The sequence below is a fragment of the Pteropus medius genome, unplaced genomic scaffold (assembly GCF_902729225.1).
Source record: "Pteropus medius unplaced genomic scaffold, Ma_sr-lr_union100, whole genome shotgun sequence".
Lineage (NCBI taxonomy): Eukaryota > Metazoa > Chordata > Mammalia > Chiroptera > Pteropodidae > Pteropus > Pteropus medius.
Window position 1 is genome coordinate 1,943,708 of NW_024349803.1, and position 16,131 is coordinate 1,959,838.

At 49.6% G+C, this 16,131-nt stretch overlaps 1 protein-coding gene across 1 annotated transcript in view; it reads left to right on the forward strand.

Moving 5' to 3' along the window:
- The window catches only part of CUNH1orf94 (chromosome unknown C1orf94 homolog), a 35,717-nt gene that overhangs the window by 9,263 nt on the left and 10,323 nt on the right, over positions 1-16,131 (forward strand). The window contains exons 2-4 of the mRNA XM_039836826.1: positions 7,526-8,214; positions 10,977-11,234; positions 12,289-12,464. Of these exons, the coding sequence (XP_039692760.1) occupies positions 7,526-8,214; positions 10,977-11,234; positions 12,289-12,464 (1,123 nt within the window). The remainder of the gene's footprint in view (positions 1-7,525; positions 8,215-10,976; positions 11,235-12,288; positions 12,465-16,131) is intronic.

A 16,131-nucleotide genomic window follows, 5' to 3' on the forward strand; every position in this document is an offset into this window, starting at 1 on the left:
GTGAGGGCCCACTGGGGGCTGGTGCCGAGCTGGACGCCGGAGCCTCTGCCCCCCATGATGAAGGCCTCCCCTTGTCTGGGGCCCTTTGGTGCCTCTTTGCTGCCCCCACTCACAGCCAGGGCTCCTTCAAGTCTCTGAGTTGGACACCCACCTGTTCACCAAGTTCTGCCTTCTGCTCATCTTGTCCTCCTAGTTCCTGGCTGGCTCTTGGCCTTGGCTCTCCTACAACTGCGACTCAGAGAAGGGAAGTGAATTAAGATCACCCCATCAGAAAGGGCAAAGCGGGGTTTGAATGCAGCTCTCCAGAAGTGGGAGTAGAGTCTTGGAACCACGTGGACTTGGGACCCAATCCTGCTCCAACACATATTTTCTTGGACGAACTTGAATTTATGGTTCATATTTCCCGAGCTTCAGTTTCTTCTTCCTAAATTGGGAATAAAGGTGTTACCTATGCCTCATGGTCGTGGAGTCAAGTGCCAAGTATAATTCCTGGCACCTAGCAGACAGAGCACAGGTCCTAGCTCAGGCCTCAGTACCATCTTGTCACTCCTCTGGACCATTTGATCCCTGGGGAAAATCAGAGCCTGACACTTCCCTGCTGAAATCCCTCCAATGGCTTCCCTGTTCCTTTAGAATAAAATCCTTCAGCATCACTCTAAGACCTGGCAGGTTCTGACTCTTACCATCTCTAACCTCTCCTCCTGTGAACCCACCCCCCACCACAATTAATGTACCCCACCTTCTTGATCATAGTCTCACCAATACACCAAGCACTCTTGCCTACCCTATGACCTTCGCACATGTTGTTCCCTATCTCTAGAAAGCTCTTCCTTGCATTCTTTACCTCGTTAATGCTTATTATCCATTAGGCCCCAGCTTAAATAACACTTCCTCAGAGAGCCCTTTCTCACCCTTCTAAGTTAGGCGTGTACCCCTGGTATTCTTACACATAGCATTTCACTTGGGTTTTCCAAGCAGAGTAACCTAGTGATTAAGAGAATGGCTTCTGAGCAAGATTGGCTCAGTTCGCCACTTTGTCCCATTTTAATTCTTGGGAAAACTCCCTAACTTCCTTGTCCCTTGGCTTCTTCATTTTTAAAACCAGAATAATCGCATCTCTCTGTGTCAGTTAGCTTTTGATATACAACAATCCACCGCAAAGCTTAGTGGGTCAAAACAACAACTGTTTACTTAGCCCCCATTCCTGCAGCTCAGCTGAGTGGTTCTTCTGGTGGGGGCCGGGCTTGGCTGGGCCTGGCTCACGCTCACCCAACATCTGCAGTCAGCTGGGTCTGGCCAACTGCTGGCCAAGGACCCTGGGGTTTTCCTCTGTGGGGTGTGTCATCCTTCAGTGGGCTCTCCTGGGTTCATTCACGTGGAGGTGGCTGAGTCCCAAGACAAACAAGAGATTAAGTAAGCCCTAATACCCAAGCGCTTTGCTTTATTACTTGAATCAAGATGGGTGAGAATTACCAAAGGCCATGGATACCGGAAGACAAAGATGTGATAATATGGGGACTGTTACTGTAATCAGTCTACCCACTACCCCACTGGGGCTGTTGTGGGATTAAGATGAGAATCTGCATGGGAAATGCTTAGCACAGCGCCTGGCTAGCTCCTTAGGACTCCATAAAGGCTGATCCTTCTTCCTATTTTGTGAGCTGGGGCCTGCGGCAGCTTGCTTAAGGTCTGGCCTCCATTAAGCAGTGGGGATTTGAATCCAGTTTCTGCCTCCTTCCAGAGATTAAGCTCTTAGTCACTATGTTCTGCTGTCTCACCCACGCAGACACGTAGAGAAGTCAGAATCTCCCGCACAGTCACGTAGTCAGTCTGCGGATGGACCGCCATTCAAGCCCAGGTCTGTGCGGGACCATGAACCCTTCCCTCACCTTACTATTCAATCAGCCATGTTACCTGGGCACTGGGCCTGGGTACCCAGTTTGTGGATGGTCTGAAATGCCATAGCGAGAAGAAAATGTTTGTTTTGATGTCCTCTTCCAGCACTAACAATTTTCTGCTTGCATTTTTCTGTTGTTTGGCTCAGATGAATAGCAGTTTTCGTCTTTGCTCTGTGTTATCATGTACACAGAACTGCTGTCGGGGAGCTAACAGCATGCTTGCTTAGTCATTATTCTGGGAAGGGGTGCCAGCCAGTCAATAGCCTTTATTTTTACATAACTCTGTACACTGCAAATGCAGAAATAGTGCACAGCAGCCACGTACAGCGCTGCCATCAGACACCTATCATTTCTGGAGGTGGGCAAAACAGAGGTGGTGGGAACAGCAGGAGCCACAGCACCAATCCTGACTCTCGTTTCCTTCGTCAGTGCTTGTGAGCTGGGTTAACCTCCTCGAATGATTCACTACGATAGTCTGTGGCAGATTTTATGGTTTTTACCAACTCAAAGAAAAAAGCAAATAGCACGAGAGAAGTGCCAAGATCGGCAAAACTTCTTAGGAAGAGAGAAAGATAGATTCCAGGAAATGCAGGAGAGCAGGCTTGATGTTGAACCCAGCAAAGTCGTAGGGAGAATGAAAAATCTTTATGTGAGTCCCAACGCGGTTGCTATGAGGCGGGCGGGTTCTGTGTGGGGTCCGCCAGGGCATTGACTGCCTTGTAGAGATGGGGCATTCTTAGGACCAGGCTTAGTATGATGGTTGGGGAATGGCTCACAGGGATGCCACACCAGAAGTGGGACACGAGACAAGAGGACAGAAAATAGAATCGAAGCCAGACAGGTTATAACTAGCACAAGGAGTTGGGTAGTATGGCAACAGAGCTCTTGAAATCAATAGCTCTGGAAATGGACAAGGGTAAAGTCAAGTTCATAGACTAGTTTAGTTCATTCATTTATTCAACAAATTCTGAGCTGGAGTTATATCAAGCACTGTTCTAGTCTCCAAGGTCTTTATGATGAATGACTTACAGTTCTTGCCCTCAGGGAGGATATGTTGTTGTGGAGAGTAAAGACTTTAGAAAGATACTGTATGGTGGTGAGAAACACTAAGAGGAAAATAAACAGACGGATGGAGCAGACAGTGCCTAGTAAGGCAGGGAGAGGTGACAAAAGAACAGGAAAGGCTACATGAGAGTATGAAACTTGAACCGAGGTGTGAATGATGAGAAAGAGCCAGTCAAGGAATGATCTGGCATTCCATAAGACGTGCAAAGGCCCTGGGGCTGGAATAAACTTGGCATGTCAAAGAATATTTATAAGGCTGGAGTGGCTGGAAGAAGTGGAAGTGGAAGCAGGAGGGGGTGACAGGGCCATTTTGCATGGTGCCCTGGGGGGCAGAAAAGAGTTTAGATTTTATACTATGTGTAATGAGAATCTACAGGAGGGTTTAAATGGGGAACTGGTTTGATCTGAGTTCTGAGAGTGTCCTAGCTCTGTAGATATGCATTTTTCTAGAACAGGTAAGAACAGAGGAATCTTGTTTTCCTGGGGGTGGAGGGAGCAGGTCAGGAGACCCTGGATCAGGGACTTTAAGTGCACTGAATGTTGATTGCAACGAGGTGTTGGACAAAGGCTGCCTTGGAGAAGTGGAGATAGGATGATAGTGACTGAAATGATTGATTTATTCCCTCAAAGTGTTGATCCAGGATTACTGTCAGGCTGCAGGGAGGATCTCCAGCAGTGTCTCTGAGGCTCAGGCCCTGGACCGTCTCCCGTTCAACATTTCTATCCACAAGTTAGCGGGAGACTCAGAAGACGTACTCACCAGACATGCAGCTGACGTGGAGCTGTCAGGGACAGCTAAAGCCACGGATGACAGTCTCAGGATTCACTGCAATGATCCTCTATGAGCCCAGCGATATCCCTGACTGCATTCAGATTGAGGAACAAAGCCCCGCCTCAGAGCGAGCAGGGAGATCTCAGTGGGTGATGGCCCCCGGACAGGAAGCCCAGTTGGGTGGGAGGAGGTGGTGACGGCAGCCAGACCCGTCCACATCCTCACACCAGCCTCTCTACTTTCTCCATTACAAGGTTCTTAGCCTCTTTCAGGCTCACTTTTCCCATTTGTAAGGTAGAGATGATACTGTCTTCTGCCCAGGGTTGTGGAGAGGATTACCTTCGAGCTGGCTTCCTGTTTGGCCTGTGGTGGATTTGCGACAGATACAAGGAAACAGGAGTTTGCGGAGGCCGTCCTGGAAGGGCCAGGCGCTCCGGGCAGTCTCTCAGGGCACACGGAAGACCCACAGCCAGGGTGGCCCCTTTGTTTTTGCCACTGCACCGTCCCTTCTGGTAATGCCAGCTTCCTAGAGGCCCAGTGAGCCCTGTGATGTGTCTGGAGGAGAATGAGGAGTATAAGCAGGTGTTCACACACGGCTCTGGCTGGGTTCTGCCAGCCTGGTACCCTGGTGGGGGAGGGGTGGGAGCATGCTTTCAGATGTTGAGAAGGGACCTCCTGTGGGGCTTTTTTTTAGTACAGGGACTTAGGGCTCTGTGGATCTTTTATAAATTGCTTTAAGTTCTCCTTGGAGCTGGTACTTTAAAGGATTCAGTGATGAGACTTTTCTGTGTAACATTTATTAAAAAAAAAAAAACAAAACAAAACAGAAACCAAACACAAAACAGTAGAGTGAACAAAGATGAACCCATGTACCCATCCCCAGCTGTAGTGATGATCACAACAGGGGGTATCTCGTTTCAGCCATCGCCCTCCCCTCTCCCTCCCCCCCCCGCCCCCCCGCCCACTTCCGGATGCTGCTGAATTAAGTTTAAAGCAAATCCCAGACATAAATCATATCCGTACATGCTTTAGTATGTATCTCTAAGAGATAAGGACTCTTTTTTGGCTGTTTAAGTGATACTACAACTTAAAAAATTAACGTAACTGTAGTAAGTCTAATTCAGAAACTCTATTGATACATAGCTTGCTTTTTAAGTTTTTTGGGGGGGAAAAGAAAGAACTGATCCTTCAAATGTTTGGTTTCTGTAAGTCGAGACTCACCTGTTCTCTTTGAGGAGGATGATGAAGAGGAAGAAGGGGATCTAAAACTTGGGGCCGTGGTTTGGCAACCCCTTTATTCCGATTGTTCCCGAGACACAGCGGTGAGAGCGAGGCCTATTTATAGACTGAGTCTCTAGACATGGGAAGGAGGAAAAGAAGGAAATAGGAGAGAGGACATGGCTGAGGGCGAGAAGAGAGAGAATGGAGGGAAGAGGAAAGTGGCCTTGCCTCATACACAGCCTTTTGCTGGCCCTCCGGAGCTTCCAGGGCCAGCCCACTATAGCTAAGACTCTGGGACAATGGGCTGAACTCGTCCTGTGCTCGGGTATCTGTGTTGGCTTGCACATGGGTTACCTCAGCAAGCTCTCCTACCACCCATGAGGGTGGCTGCTGTTAGTGGCAGACCCATGTCCCTGAGGTCCTAGGATCTGACATGAAACAAAGAGTGGTTCCCCACCCCAATCCAGGTCTATTTGGCTGGAATCTGTTTTTTTCCTGGCACCGCCTCCTGCATCTAGACCTGACGAGGCTAAACGCAGGAAGCCCGGCTCTCTAGGTGGTTGAAATAGCGATGCGTTCCCCTATTTTTAGCTCTTCCCCATTCTCCCCAAGTGCCCTAGTCATCCAGCCCCTTCCCCTGGACCCCCAGGTCTCATCGGGACCCAGCAGCTCAGCTCTGGCTACGATTTCTAGTACTATGTTGTATAAAAATGGGAGAGTCGGCATCTTTGTCTTCCTGATCTTCAAAGAAAAGCCTTCATCTTGTAACTGTTGAGTACTATACTAGTTGTGGGCTTGTCATATATTGTGGTCTTTATTATATTGAGATACATTTCCTCTCTACCTGCTTTGTGTAGAGTTTTTTTTTTTTATCATAAATGGATGATAAAAATGTTTTTTTCCGCATCTATTGAGTTGATCTTATGATTTTTATCCTTTATTTTTATTAATGCAGTATATCATGTGAATTGACTTTCAGGTGTTTAACTATTCTTACATCCCTGTAATAAATCCTATTCACTAATTTTAAAAAAGGGAGGTTAATGCCTGGCATAGCAGGAAACCTCTGGGACGGTCGTCTGTGCCCTTTCTGATTGGTTATCAAATGCAGTGGCTCTTCCCCTGATTCTTTGTGTGGTGATATGTGAGTCATTGTGCACCTGCATGTGTGTGCATATCAAACACACACGTGTGTGTGTTTGTGTGCATATGTGAGAGTGTGTGTGTGCTCACACGCAAAGAGCATTGCTAGGAAGGCATGATTTGGTTCTGTAGTAACTGCCTGTGGGACTCGCTGGGCCTTCGGGATGGGTCGTCAGAGCAGGAGCAGATGCCAGGCCTCCCCAGTTGCAAATCTCCAACTGTGGGGTGCTTTAATCTTTCCCTCTGCCTCTTCTCCATCTTCATCAGCTTCTTCCAGGGCTGGAGCACCAAGCAGTTTCCAGGATGCTGTGTAGACCACCCTATCCACCCTTTGTGGAATCCCATCGAGTAGGGATAGCGGTGGTTCTAAGCTGGGTGGCCATGGTCCTCCTAGGAGTGCCAGGGAAGAAGGTGCCCCCTTGCCAGGGACACTGGCGGGGCAGGCTGGGCCATGAGCCAGGCCAGCAGGAGTGTCACCATCTCCTGCACCTGGAGAGAGCCAGCGACCAGGAGCCTAGATCCATGGGACTATCAAGGCCCCTCGGGCTGGTGCTGCCCATCAGGGTGCAGCTGGGGGCCAGGGCCTGAGGTACAAGTAAAGGCCTCTGTTTAGATACAGGGAGATGTTTATAAGTCAGAGCAGGAACCAACCAACTGCCGGTGCTCCCAGGAAGTAGGGCCCAGTCCAGAGGCCATGAAGTGGGCAGAGGGCCATGCCAACCAGGGTGGACCGTGGGGCCACGGTGTAGAATCCAGCATCCAGAGGCACAGCCAGGCTGGCTGTGTGTGAACATACTAGCTGACACGTGTGTCACTGTTACTGTCTGCCAGACACTGTCCAGAGTGCTTTGCATGTCTAGGATATTCCAGTAAACCAAGTGAGGGGACAGGAGTACTGAGGTGCTGAGCAGCCTGCTCAGGTTCACACAACGGGCAGGTGACGGAGCCAAGGTGTGAGCTCCATCTGTCCTCTCCACAGTCCCCTCTCCCATTCTGCCATTCATTCTGCAGTGAGTCTGTGGGGCTTCCCAGGGCTCAGCCTCAGCCCTCTAGACCCATGCTCAGAGCTGTTGGCTCAGTCCTGACCCCTTCGCTGCTGTCTTTTTTGCTTCAGGTCTTGGGCACAACTGAACAGGGATGGGTGGACTGAAATGAAGGCTCATTTCACTCGGCAAGACATAGTAGAGGGGGAGGACCTAGGTGTCCTGATTCCTAGAACTGCACTCTTGATACCGAGCCCGCTTGTGTGGCTTAGAAACCTCTTGGAAGTCCAATGCTGTTCCATTTTCTGTCTTGAGAAAGTAATCGGTTCTCCTTACCTAGAAAGGTGTCTTCTCCATCCCCTCGCCCTGCGGTCTGGGCCCTACTGCAGAGCCACCCTTGTGAGCTGGCACTAAAACCATCTGTCTTTTTAACTTGTTTGCAGAGCTCTAGAGTTCGGCAGTGGCAAAGATGAGATCTCCCTGTTGGTGGAGCAGGAGTTCTTGAGCCTAACCAAAGAGCACCTCATCCTGGTCACAGAGCGATCAGGGGAGCTGGAGGCACCCAGCAGCTCTCCCATGGGGCCTAGAAAACCAGCTCCCTGCCATCTCATGCCTCCTCTGGTAGCAGGTAGCAGTGAGTGCTCAAGAGCCTCTATCATTGCCAGTGACAAGCTTCTGGAGCCAAAGGTGGCCATGTCTGTTATTGGCAGCCGGCAGGACTGCGATTCTGCCATGTCTACAGTCACAGGCATCCTGTGTGCTGCCAAGACTAAGAGTGCCAAGGGGACAGAAGACGGGGCCCACAGCCTAGGTGCCTCCAACTCGGAGATCAGCAAGCTCTTGGCCCAGTTTCCACTGAAGTCCGTGGAAGCATCCAAGGCCCCCAACAACAAAGAGGTGCTGGAGGAGACAAGAGTCATCAAGGACTTCCTGCAGAACAGCATGTTCAGTGGCCCCCAACCCAGGGAACCCATGGGGCTGGGCTCGTTCCTGCTGCTGCCACCCCCGCCTCCTCCCGCACCCCCCAATAAGCTCCCTGAGCTCCCTACCCAGAAGAGGCAGCTCCCAGTGTTTGCCAAGATCTGCTCCAAGCCCGAGGTGGCCCCCGCCATGGAGGGGCACCACTTGATGGGTGAGTGGGGCTGGGAGCTAGCAAGTGGGCCTGCAGGGAGGAGAAACTTAGGCACACCACATCTTTGTGCAGAGTAGGACCAGGTGGCCTCTCTGGTGGGCGCAGCCTCGAGATGCAGCTGTTTTCAATGCCTACAGGCCCTCTGTGCTGGATACCCATGTACGGGGCACAGCAGATCCCAAGGAGCTCTGAGAAGAGGGATAGGCACATCTGGTACCTGACTCATTTTTTAATCCACCAGGAATCCAGAGTACACTGAGGGAAGTATTTATCCCAGCTGAATCCTGGGTGGAACTGCAGCTGGATAAGAGAGAGATTTGATTGGGAGCCGGGGTCATGTGGCTTCTGAGGGAGGTGCCTGATCCGACCATGAGGCCTGGTCCTCTCTCTGGGGCAGGGGGTGAATGTCTGAACTCTCCTGGTGCAGTTCAGACTGTGGGGCCTCCAGGGTCTTAGAAAAGTACATTTCCACCCACTAACCGTGGAGTCTACATCCTTCCCAGGACATCAGCCACCCCCCAAGTTTCCCCCACCCCACTCCTGGGTTCTGCATTTTGTGCCTGTGATGCTTCAGTCACTCAGATCGGATGGTTCCAAGAAGGCAGACTGATGGCAGTGGCATTTGCCTATAGTCATCTGTCACTAGGAGAAAACCAAAAGAAAATTCACCCCCAGTGTGCGAGCATGGATGGATAACTGAAAAATGCCTGTAGAGGGAGAGCCCAAAGCCATGTTCCTAAGAAAATAGGAACACAGTCACCCTAGAGAACACTCCGTGTGCTGCAGCATTGTTAGAAGGCCAAGGGCAGCAAGCTGGACTCTGGGTCTTGGGCAGGCCTCTAGGAGCCAAAGCGTTCTTTGGGCTTGCTGGCTGTATGTGTGAGAGGATTAGCTCTGCCTGGAGGAGGGGACTTTGCTCCCACCTTTTCCCCCCCGCAGTGAGCGTGCACGGATCTCTCTCTCTGCTGGGTTGGAGGTAGTCTTGTCCCACCCACCCTCCCCCCCATTTGTGTGTGTCTGAGTACAAACGTGTGGGCAAAGGTGTGCCAAAGGGAGCTCTGCAGGTGTCAGTATATTTGTCAGAGAAAGTGGTGAGTGTGGGTGCATCCGAGTGTGTGTCTATGTGTATGTGTTTGTGTGTATGTCTGTGTGTATAGTTGTGCATGTGTGAGTCAAAGGAGACAGGAATGTGTGTGTGTGTGTGTGTGTGTGTGTGGTACACGGACGCTGGAAGAGGGAGCTTTGGAGATGAGTGAGCAGCAAGCATGTTTAAGGCGACTGGAGGTGTGTGGGAGAGACTGCAGGTGTGTGGGTCCCTTGGGAAAGGGCTATTATTAGTGGGTACTGTTATTTCAGCATACTAGCTCGAGGCTAAACTCAGCAACCAGAGAAACTCTTGGAAGAGACTCTAGGGACAAGTTTTGCTAAAAATGTCATTTTCTCCTAAATTGGCTCAGGCTGGAGCAGCTCTTTCCTTTGCTGGGGCGGTGCTAGGAGGGCAGGCCCAGTCCTGCCCAGACTCAGCCCCAAGGCCATTGGGCTGGGGCAGGGAGGACAAGAGCTGGTGTGATCAGATCTACTCCCAACAAGTAACACCTGACACAGGTCCTCTGATCCACCGGAATGATCCGAGGTGCCTGCTGTGTGTCCAGCGCGCCATTTCCCAGCCAGGCTCCATGGAGACCAGGACCCCCCAGCCGGAGAAAGAGTGAAGCGTGCTGGGTGGGTCCAGTCCTCTTCCCTGCTTCAACCAAGCAATACCATCTTAATTTTGTTTTGAAGAACAAGTTCCATTGCTAAAAAGGAATATGGCTGAAAACCACTGCTGTGAAGGGTCCCATGTTGGTCCAGACAGTGTCCTCGCACTGGAAGAACAGTTGGTTTCTTTGGAGAGAGACCTGAGCCTGGCACCGACCACTTCCTGTGACTCACTCTGTCTCTCTGATGCCTCTTTGCCTTGGCCTACGGTCGCTCATTGCCTGCCATGCCCTCCTCCCTCACACCCCTGGATGCAAGGCCTTGCTGAAGGGCCTCTTCTTTCTGGAAACCCTCTGACCCTCTCAGGCAGAAGCTGTCTCAGCCATCTTCTTCTCCCACTGTGTCCCTCTGTCACCTTGCAGTCCCCATCTGCCTTGCCCCAAAGCTATTTCTGGGTCTGTCTCTCTCTTTCTCCTTGTTGTGAGCTCCAGCAGGGCCGAGCCTGGCTCTGACTCATCACAGTGTCCCCAGTACTCAGGTCAGGGCCTGGCACTGACAACTGAGCTGAATTGCCTGTTAGCACCAAGGCAGAGTCCACAATGAGGGACCAGACTGTGGTTCAGACCGTGTGTCTGTGGGAATGGGTGTCCCCCCACTACACCAGGGGCTCCCTGAAAGCAAAAACGGTGTCCAAGTTAGCTCTTATCTGGAGCTTGGCAGTATGGAGGGTTGGAAGGAAGGAGAGAGGAACAAAAAAAGGTAGGAAGGGAAGAAAGATGGGAAGGAGGGAGGAAAGGAAGGAAGGAAAGAAGGAGGAAGGAAAGAAGATAACGAATGAATGCACGATGTACACATGTGTGCCTGGGAGGGGAAGACCAGCATGGGGAGTGGTCGGTGAAGGCCTCTGGGAGGAGACTGGCATTGGATTTGTCTGGGAGAGAGACCCCAGAGTGGTCTGAGTCTGAGGTATGTGGAGGACCTATCACTTAGTTCACAAGGAGGTGCTCCCTGCATCCAGCACTTGACCTTCTAGAATTGTTGACTCAGTTTCCCTCCTGCTATAGAACGGAACCCTGGCACCAAGGAACCAACCAAGGGTCGAGAGAACTTCTTTCTCAGTCAGTGGCCCCAGAGCCGGAAGGACACCTGTGGTGAAGAAGGTTGCAACGATCCAGTAGGCTCCATGTCCATAGCCCTGCCAGCCAAGAAGCCTGCATGGCCGACTGAGAAGACCCTGCTCTATGAGTTCCTTGGGGCCGCCAAGAATCCAGGCGGGCAGCTGAGGCTTCGCAGCAAAGAGGTGGATGGGCTGGAGTTGAAACGTAAGCTGACCCTTCCCAGAAGGAGTCTGTAGAAGAAGGGATGTCACAAACCCTCATAAGCTCTCGGAGTGGCTCTGCCACCAAATGGCTGTCTTATCCATGGGCAAGTCACTGTCTTCCTCTAGGCGCCAGTTTTTAAACCTATAAAATGGGGGAAATGACCTTCTCCCTGTGTCCCTTATGGGAATACGATTGCTAGAGAAATGCTCTTGGCTGTCAGAGGTCACATGGGCATTATTAGTGGTCAATAATTTGAACATAGCTCGGACTCAGCACATCCCCCAAAGCTGCCCAAGCTGAAGAAAAGTCAGTGCTTCAGATTAATCGCGTATGGAGGTTATTCAAGACCATGCTTTCTCTCTCTTGCCCTACTACAACTGTTTTAGCCAAACCTCTTTTCTCAGAAAGAATGCCAATAAGGGAAACCAAGGCCCTATCTCTGACTCTGCAAGCCCAGAAAACTTATTGTAGAGGAGAGAATCCAAGATTTATACCCTGAAACAGCGCAACCAAATCTCATTCATTTAGACTAATTTTGGGTCATACCACAGTGAATTACAGAATGTTTTAAAATATTTTCTAAAAAAATGATTCTGATATAGATATGACCATCTGTGCAAGGTCCTCAGTTTCCTCAGGGGCCTGCTTTAATAGTTTGACAAGAATGACTTCCAATGGCATAGCGATCGTATAAAACTGGATTTTTCTAAAGGACTTGAAAGAACTTGGTTTTGAACGCAGGTGAAATATAGCCCTAGCAAAATCTGGTTTATTGTATTCTCTTGCTACACTGCTTCCTTTCCTAGTGAGTGATGGAGAGAGAAGCTCCCAGGGAGACCCTGATGGGAGTTTCACCCTTTCCAAAGTGGCAAGGTGTGAGCTAATCATGTTTTCCTGTTGTTGGAAACTCACCGGAACTTGAAGAACCCTCTTAGAGCTTGAAAGCCCTGCCCTTTGAGAATATGAATCTTGCGGGGCAGTCACGGTGCTGAAGGCATCCTGGCCTCTCCCTTCCTCAGTCACTGAACCCCTGTACCTCTCCTGTGACTTACAGTTAACCCACCAGTGACGGTGGCCGACAAGAACAACCTCAAGTACACAGGGAATGTCTTCACCCCACGCTTTGCCACCACCTTGACCTCAGCATCCCTGAACCAGCCACTCTGGCTCAACCTGAACTATCCACCTCCACCAGTGTTCACAAATCACTCCACCTTCCCACAGTATCAGGTGAGTGAGTGAGTGAGCGGGTCCTGGGCCTGGCTCTCCGGTGGCCATCCACCCAGTTCTGGCCACAAAGAAGCTCTAGCTGTCAGGGAGCCTAGTTCACAAAGAGCCTTTAGGCTCGTTACTTAATTGCTTCATTGTGGCCACATCGGACCAACTACTTGGTACATGTGTGCACACACGTACGCACATGCATATGCACATATATTTCTAATTTCTTTTGTCTAAATTCCCGTTAACTCTGGGCTGTGCATTCCAGCACTGCATTGCTGGTGCTTGGACACCGAGAATAGGAGGATGGCATAGTCCTTTCCCACCCACCTCCGGTGACTTTATAGCTGGAAGACATGTATCCTCGGTTACTTGGGACAGTCTCAGTTTAGCTCTTTTGTCCCAGAATAATTATTAATAGCAACCCTTTCACTCTCAAGTGTCCTGGTGTAGATAACAAATTAAATTTCATTTAAACTTCATCTGAGCAGTCTTAGCTTGTACCAGATAAGGTGGCTTGGTACCCATTCTTGGTCTTGGGCTCACAGCTAAAAGGGAATTATTGGGCAGATACAAAGGGATGGCAAAACACTTGTAGCAGGGTTAGGAATTTTATTCACAGAACTTATTTATGCAGAGAAAATGTAGTTTCTGTAGTTTGTCTATTCAACCTAATCTTCCTTAAGAGCTGCCGCCCACTGGGTAGAAGGAAGAGAAAATCAAATAAATGTCCATTCTGGTTTAAACCATAGTCCGATCCAAGAGCTTAATGGTCCTTTTAGGTAGAGCTCAGCTTCTCTAGGGAAGATGCTCGGTGTCTAAGATTTCTTCCCTGATTCCTTCCTTGGCTCCTCTCCAGGGTGGCATGCAGGAGTATGGGGAAGGGCGAGAACACACAGCTACTTGCCTGGCCCGGCACAGCCTGGAGAGGGCAGATAGAGAAAGAAATCTGCCTGAAAGTTTTCTTGTCCTGTCTCTGTGCGCCTCCTGCTCCCACTGCTGCTCAGTCCCTATGTCATTTCCTCCTTCACAACAGGGGGGCAAGCTGACTTCTCTATTCTATATGAAAGCCTTTCTGAGCTACTCCACCGGACTTAGCCCCTGAATCTTCAATAGGAGCAAAATATGTCTTTTTCTTTCCAAAGTTTTGTTTTCAAGCCTTTTTTGGTTTGCTAAAGAGAACAAAATGCCCACCCTCTTCTCATGTGGGACAGAAGGCCTCACTCCCCCCATCAATGTGAGAGGTGGTCATGAAGCGTGATCTAAGGGGGAATCAAAGTGTGTCCACACCAGACCTGTGATATCTTGTCCTTACACAGGTCCTGAGATATGCCTCCACCTTTGCGTGTTTGTGTTTACTCATTCACTATTCAATCATTTATTTGCCTACCCGCTGATGCACTCATCATTTATTTATTTATTTATTTACTCATTCATTTAAGTCATCTTAAAAACCTTTGCTTTGCACTGACTATAGGCCGAGCACTGGCTAGGTGAAGGGGATCCAAAGATGACTAAGAAGCTCGGAGTCCAGTACAAGCCAGGAACAAATCCCAGACCAGCACTGCGTGCACCCCCACCTCTGAAAGGGAAACAGTTGCATAATTTTATTTGGTATAAACCGATTCCCTCTAAAATGCACATACAGGGCTCACTATGTAAAGCTAATTCGCAATGGTTTGCTTTATAAAGAGGTGATATCTCTTTGCTATGTTAACTTCTTTTGACTTGACCTTTTGGAGTGGGTAGGATTTGGACATTTTTAAAAAACTAAATTTATCGAGGGTAACATTTGTTAATAACATTACATAAGTTTCAGGTGTATAATTTTATAATATATCATCTGTATATTGCACTGTGTGCTCATCACCCAAAGTCTCCTGCTGTCATCATATTTTTGACCCCCTTTACCTTCTTCATCCTCCCCCTAACCCCCTTCCCCTCTGGTAACCACCATACTGTTGTCTGTATCTATGAGTTTGTTTGTTTTGCTTGCTTGTTTGGTGTTTTCTGTTTTATATCCCACCTATGAGTGAATTCATATGGTCCTTTTGAGCATGAAGGTCCTTTGTGTTAAGAGATGCCGGTATTTGCATCACAGGCCTGACTACCAGGTTCCTTGGCTTCTGGGCAGAAGTGATTGAGGCCCTGATTGGTAGGGTCCTGTGAAGCAGTTTAGGCACTGACTGGGCCCAGCTGAAATTGACGGTAGACCTTGACCCTCCCAGGTGGTAAAGAAGGACTCATAATTTACTCCCGGCTTCTCGTGATCAAGGGGCCTAGGGTAATAAAAAGAAGGCAGGTTTTGGAATGGCAGACTTGAGTTTAAAGGAATTCTGCTGCTTCCCGAGCTGTGTGGCCTTGGGCAAGTTTGCCAAATGCTCTGAGCGTTTGGGAAATGGGCTCATTATAATCACAGCAGCAGTAGCAGTGTCGATTTGGTTGTAAGGTGAATTGAGTCCATGGATTGGAAAGGGCTTTGTAAAATCTAAAGTATGATAAAAAAAAAAATCTCAAGTATGATACAGATGTTGGTTTTTTAAAATTATTATTTAGCCTTGATCTTCCTAGGAAACAGGGTCAGGGAGCTCCGCAGACAGGGAGGAGGGGAACAGTTTATTTTAGTCTCTTTTCCTGCTTGACATTAAGAATAAAGATGAGGTCCCAAATCCAATTTACTCAGAGTTCCGCCGTGGAGGGACGCAAGCCATGGAAGACTAAGTCCCCAGCACCAGGGAGCTTCAGAGGTTGCTGGGCTGCTTGGCATAAAGAACTCTGCTCCCAATTAAGGAGGGAGGGTGCCTGGGAAGAGGCTGTGGCCTCAAGCAAAGAAGAATGAATGTTTATTTACCTTTGCTTATGATTTGACAGAATTGCAATTCGAACAACTAGAAATGTCCTTAAAGTCATAAAGTGTTGCTCATACTAATGAGTATGGCACCGGCTCCTGTAAATTTGTCCCAGGGGTGGGCAGCTGGTTGTCTTGCACAGATCCTAGGAGTAGCCTAGCCCATGCTGGCCTGGGGAGGATGGCAGCCTGAGGGAGTTGGCTGTGCAAAGCAGAGCTGAGTGCTAATGGTGGTGGAGGGGAGGTAGGAGACAGTAAAACAGAGGAATGGCACAGACCTTGGCCTTGGAGCTCACTGAGGGCTGGACACAGGCAGGGCAGCCCCATCTGTCTGACTTCTCTGTCCAGGTTCAGGCCATGGCAGAAGTCTCAGGGACCAGGCTGTGGTCTTGGTAGTAAGTGGGGCTGCCCTGGGCTATGGGGTTTGGAGAGAGGGGGAAAAGGTGCCCTAGTTTCAGGTGAAGGGGTTGGTATAAGCGGATGAGGCCCCACCATGGTCAAGTGTCAGGTGCATGAAAACAGAGGGCAGGGAGGGGCTTGGAGAGGATGTGTACTCTCAGGGACCTGGAAGATGGGGCACTAGGAGAGCTGAGAGGCTTTCCCGCAGACCCCACATCAGGGACCTGGAGCCTTTTACAAGGGAATCATGATCCTGAGGAAGTAAGTCATCAAGGGTACAGTGTCAGCCATCAACACTTTGATAATTGGCATGAGCTGAGCCCAGAATGGAGGCAGCATCAAGGGGTGCAGAATCTTCTGTAAAGACGTCCTGGGCTAGGAGTGCTTTGAGCTTTGAGTTGCATCTTAGGAGGTAACTCTGGATTGGCAGGT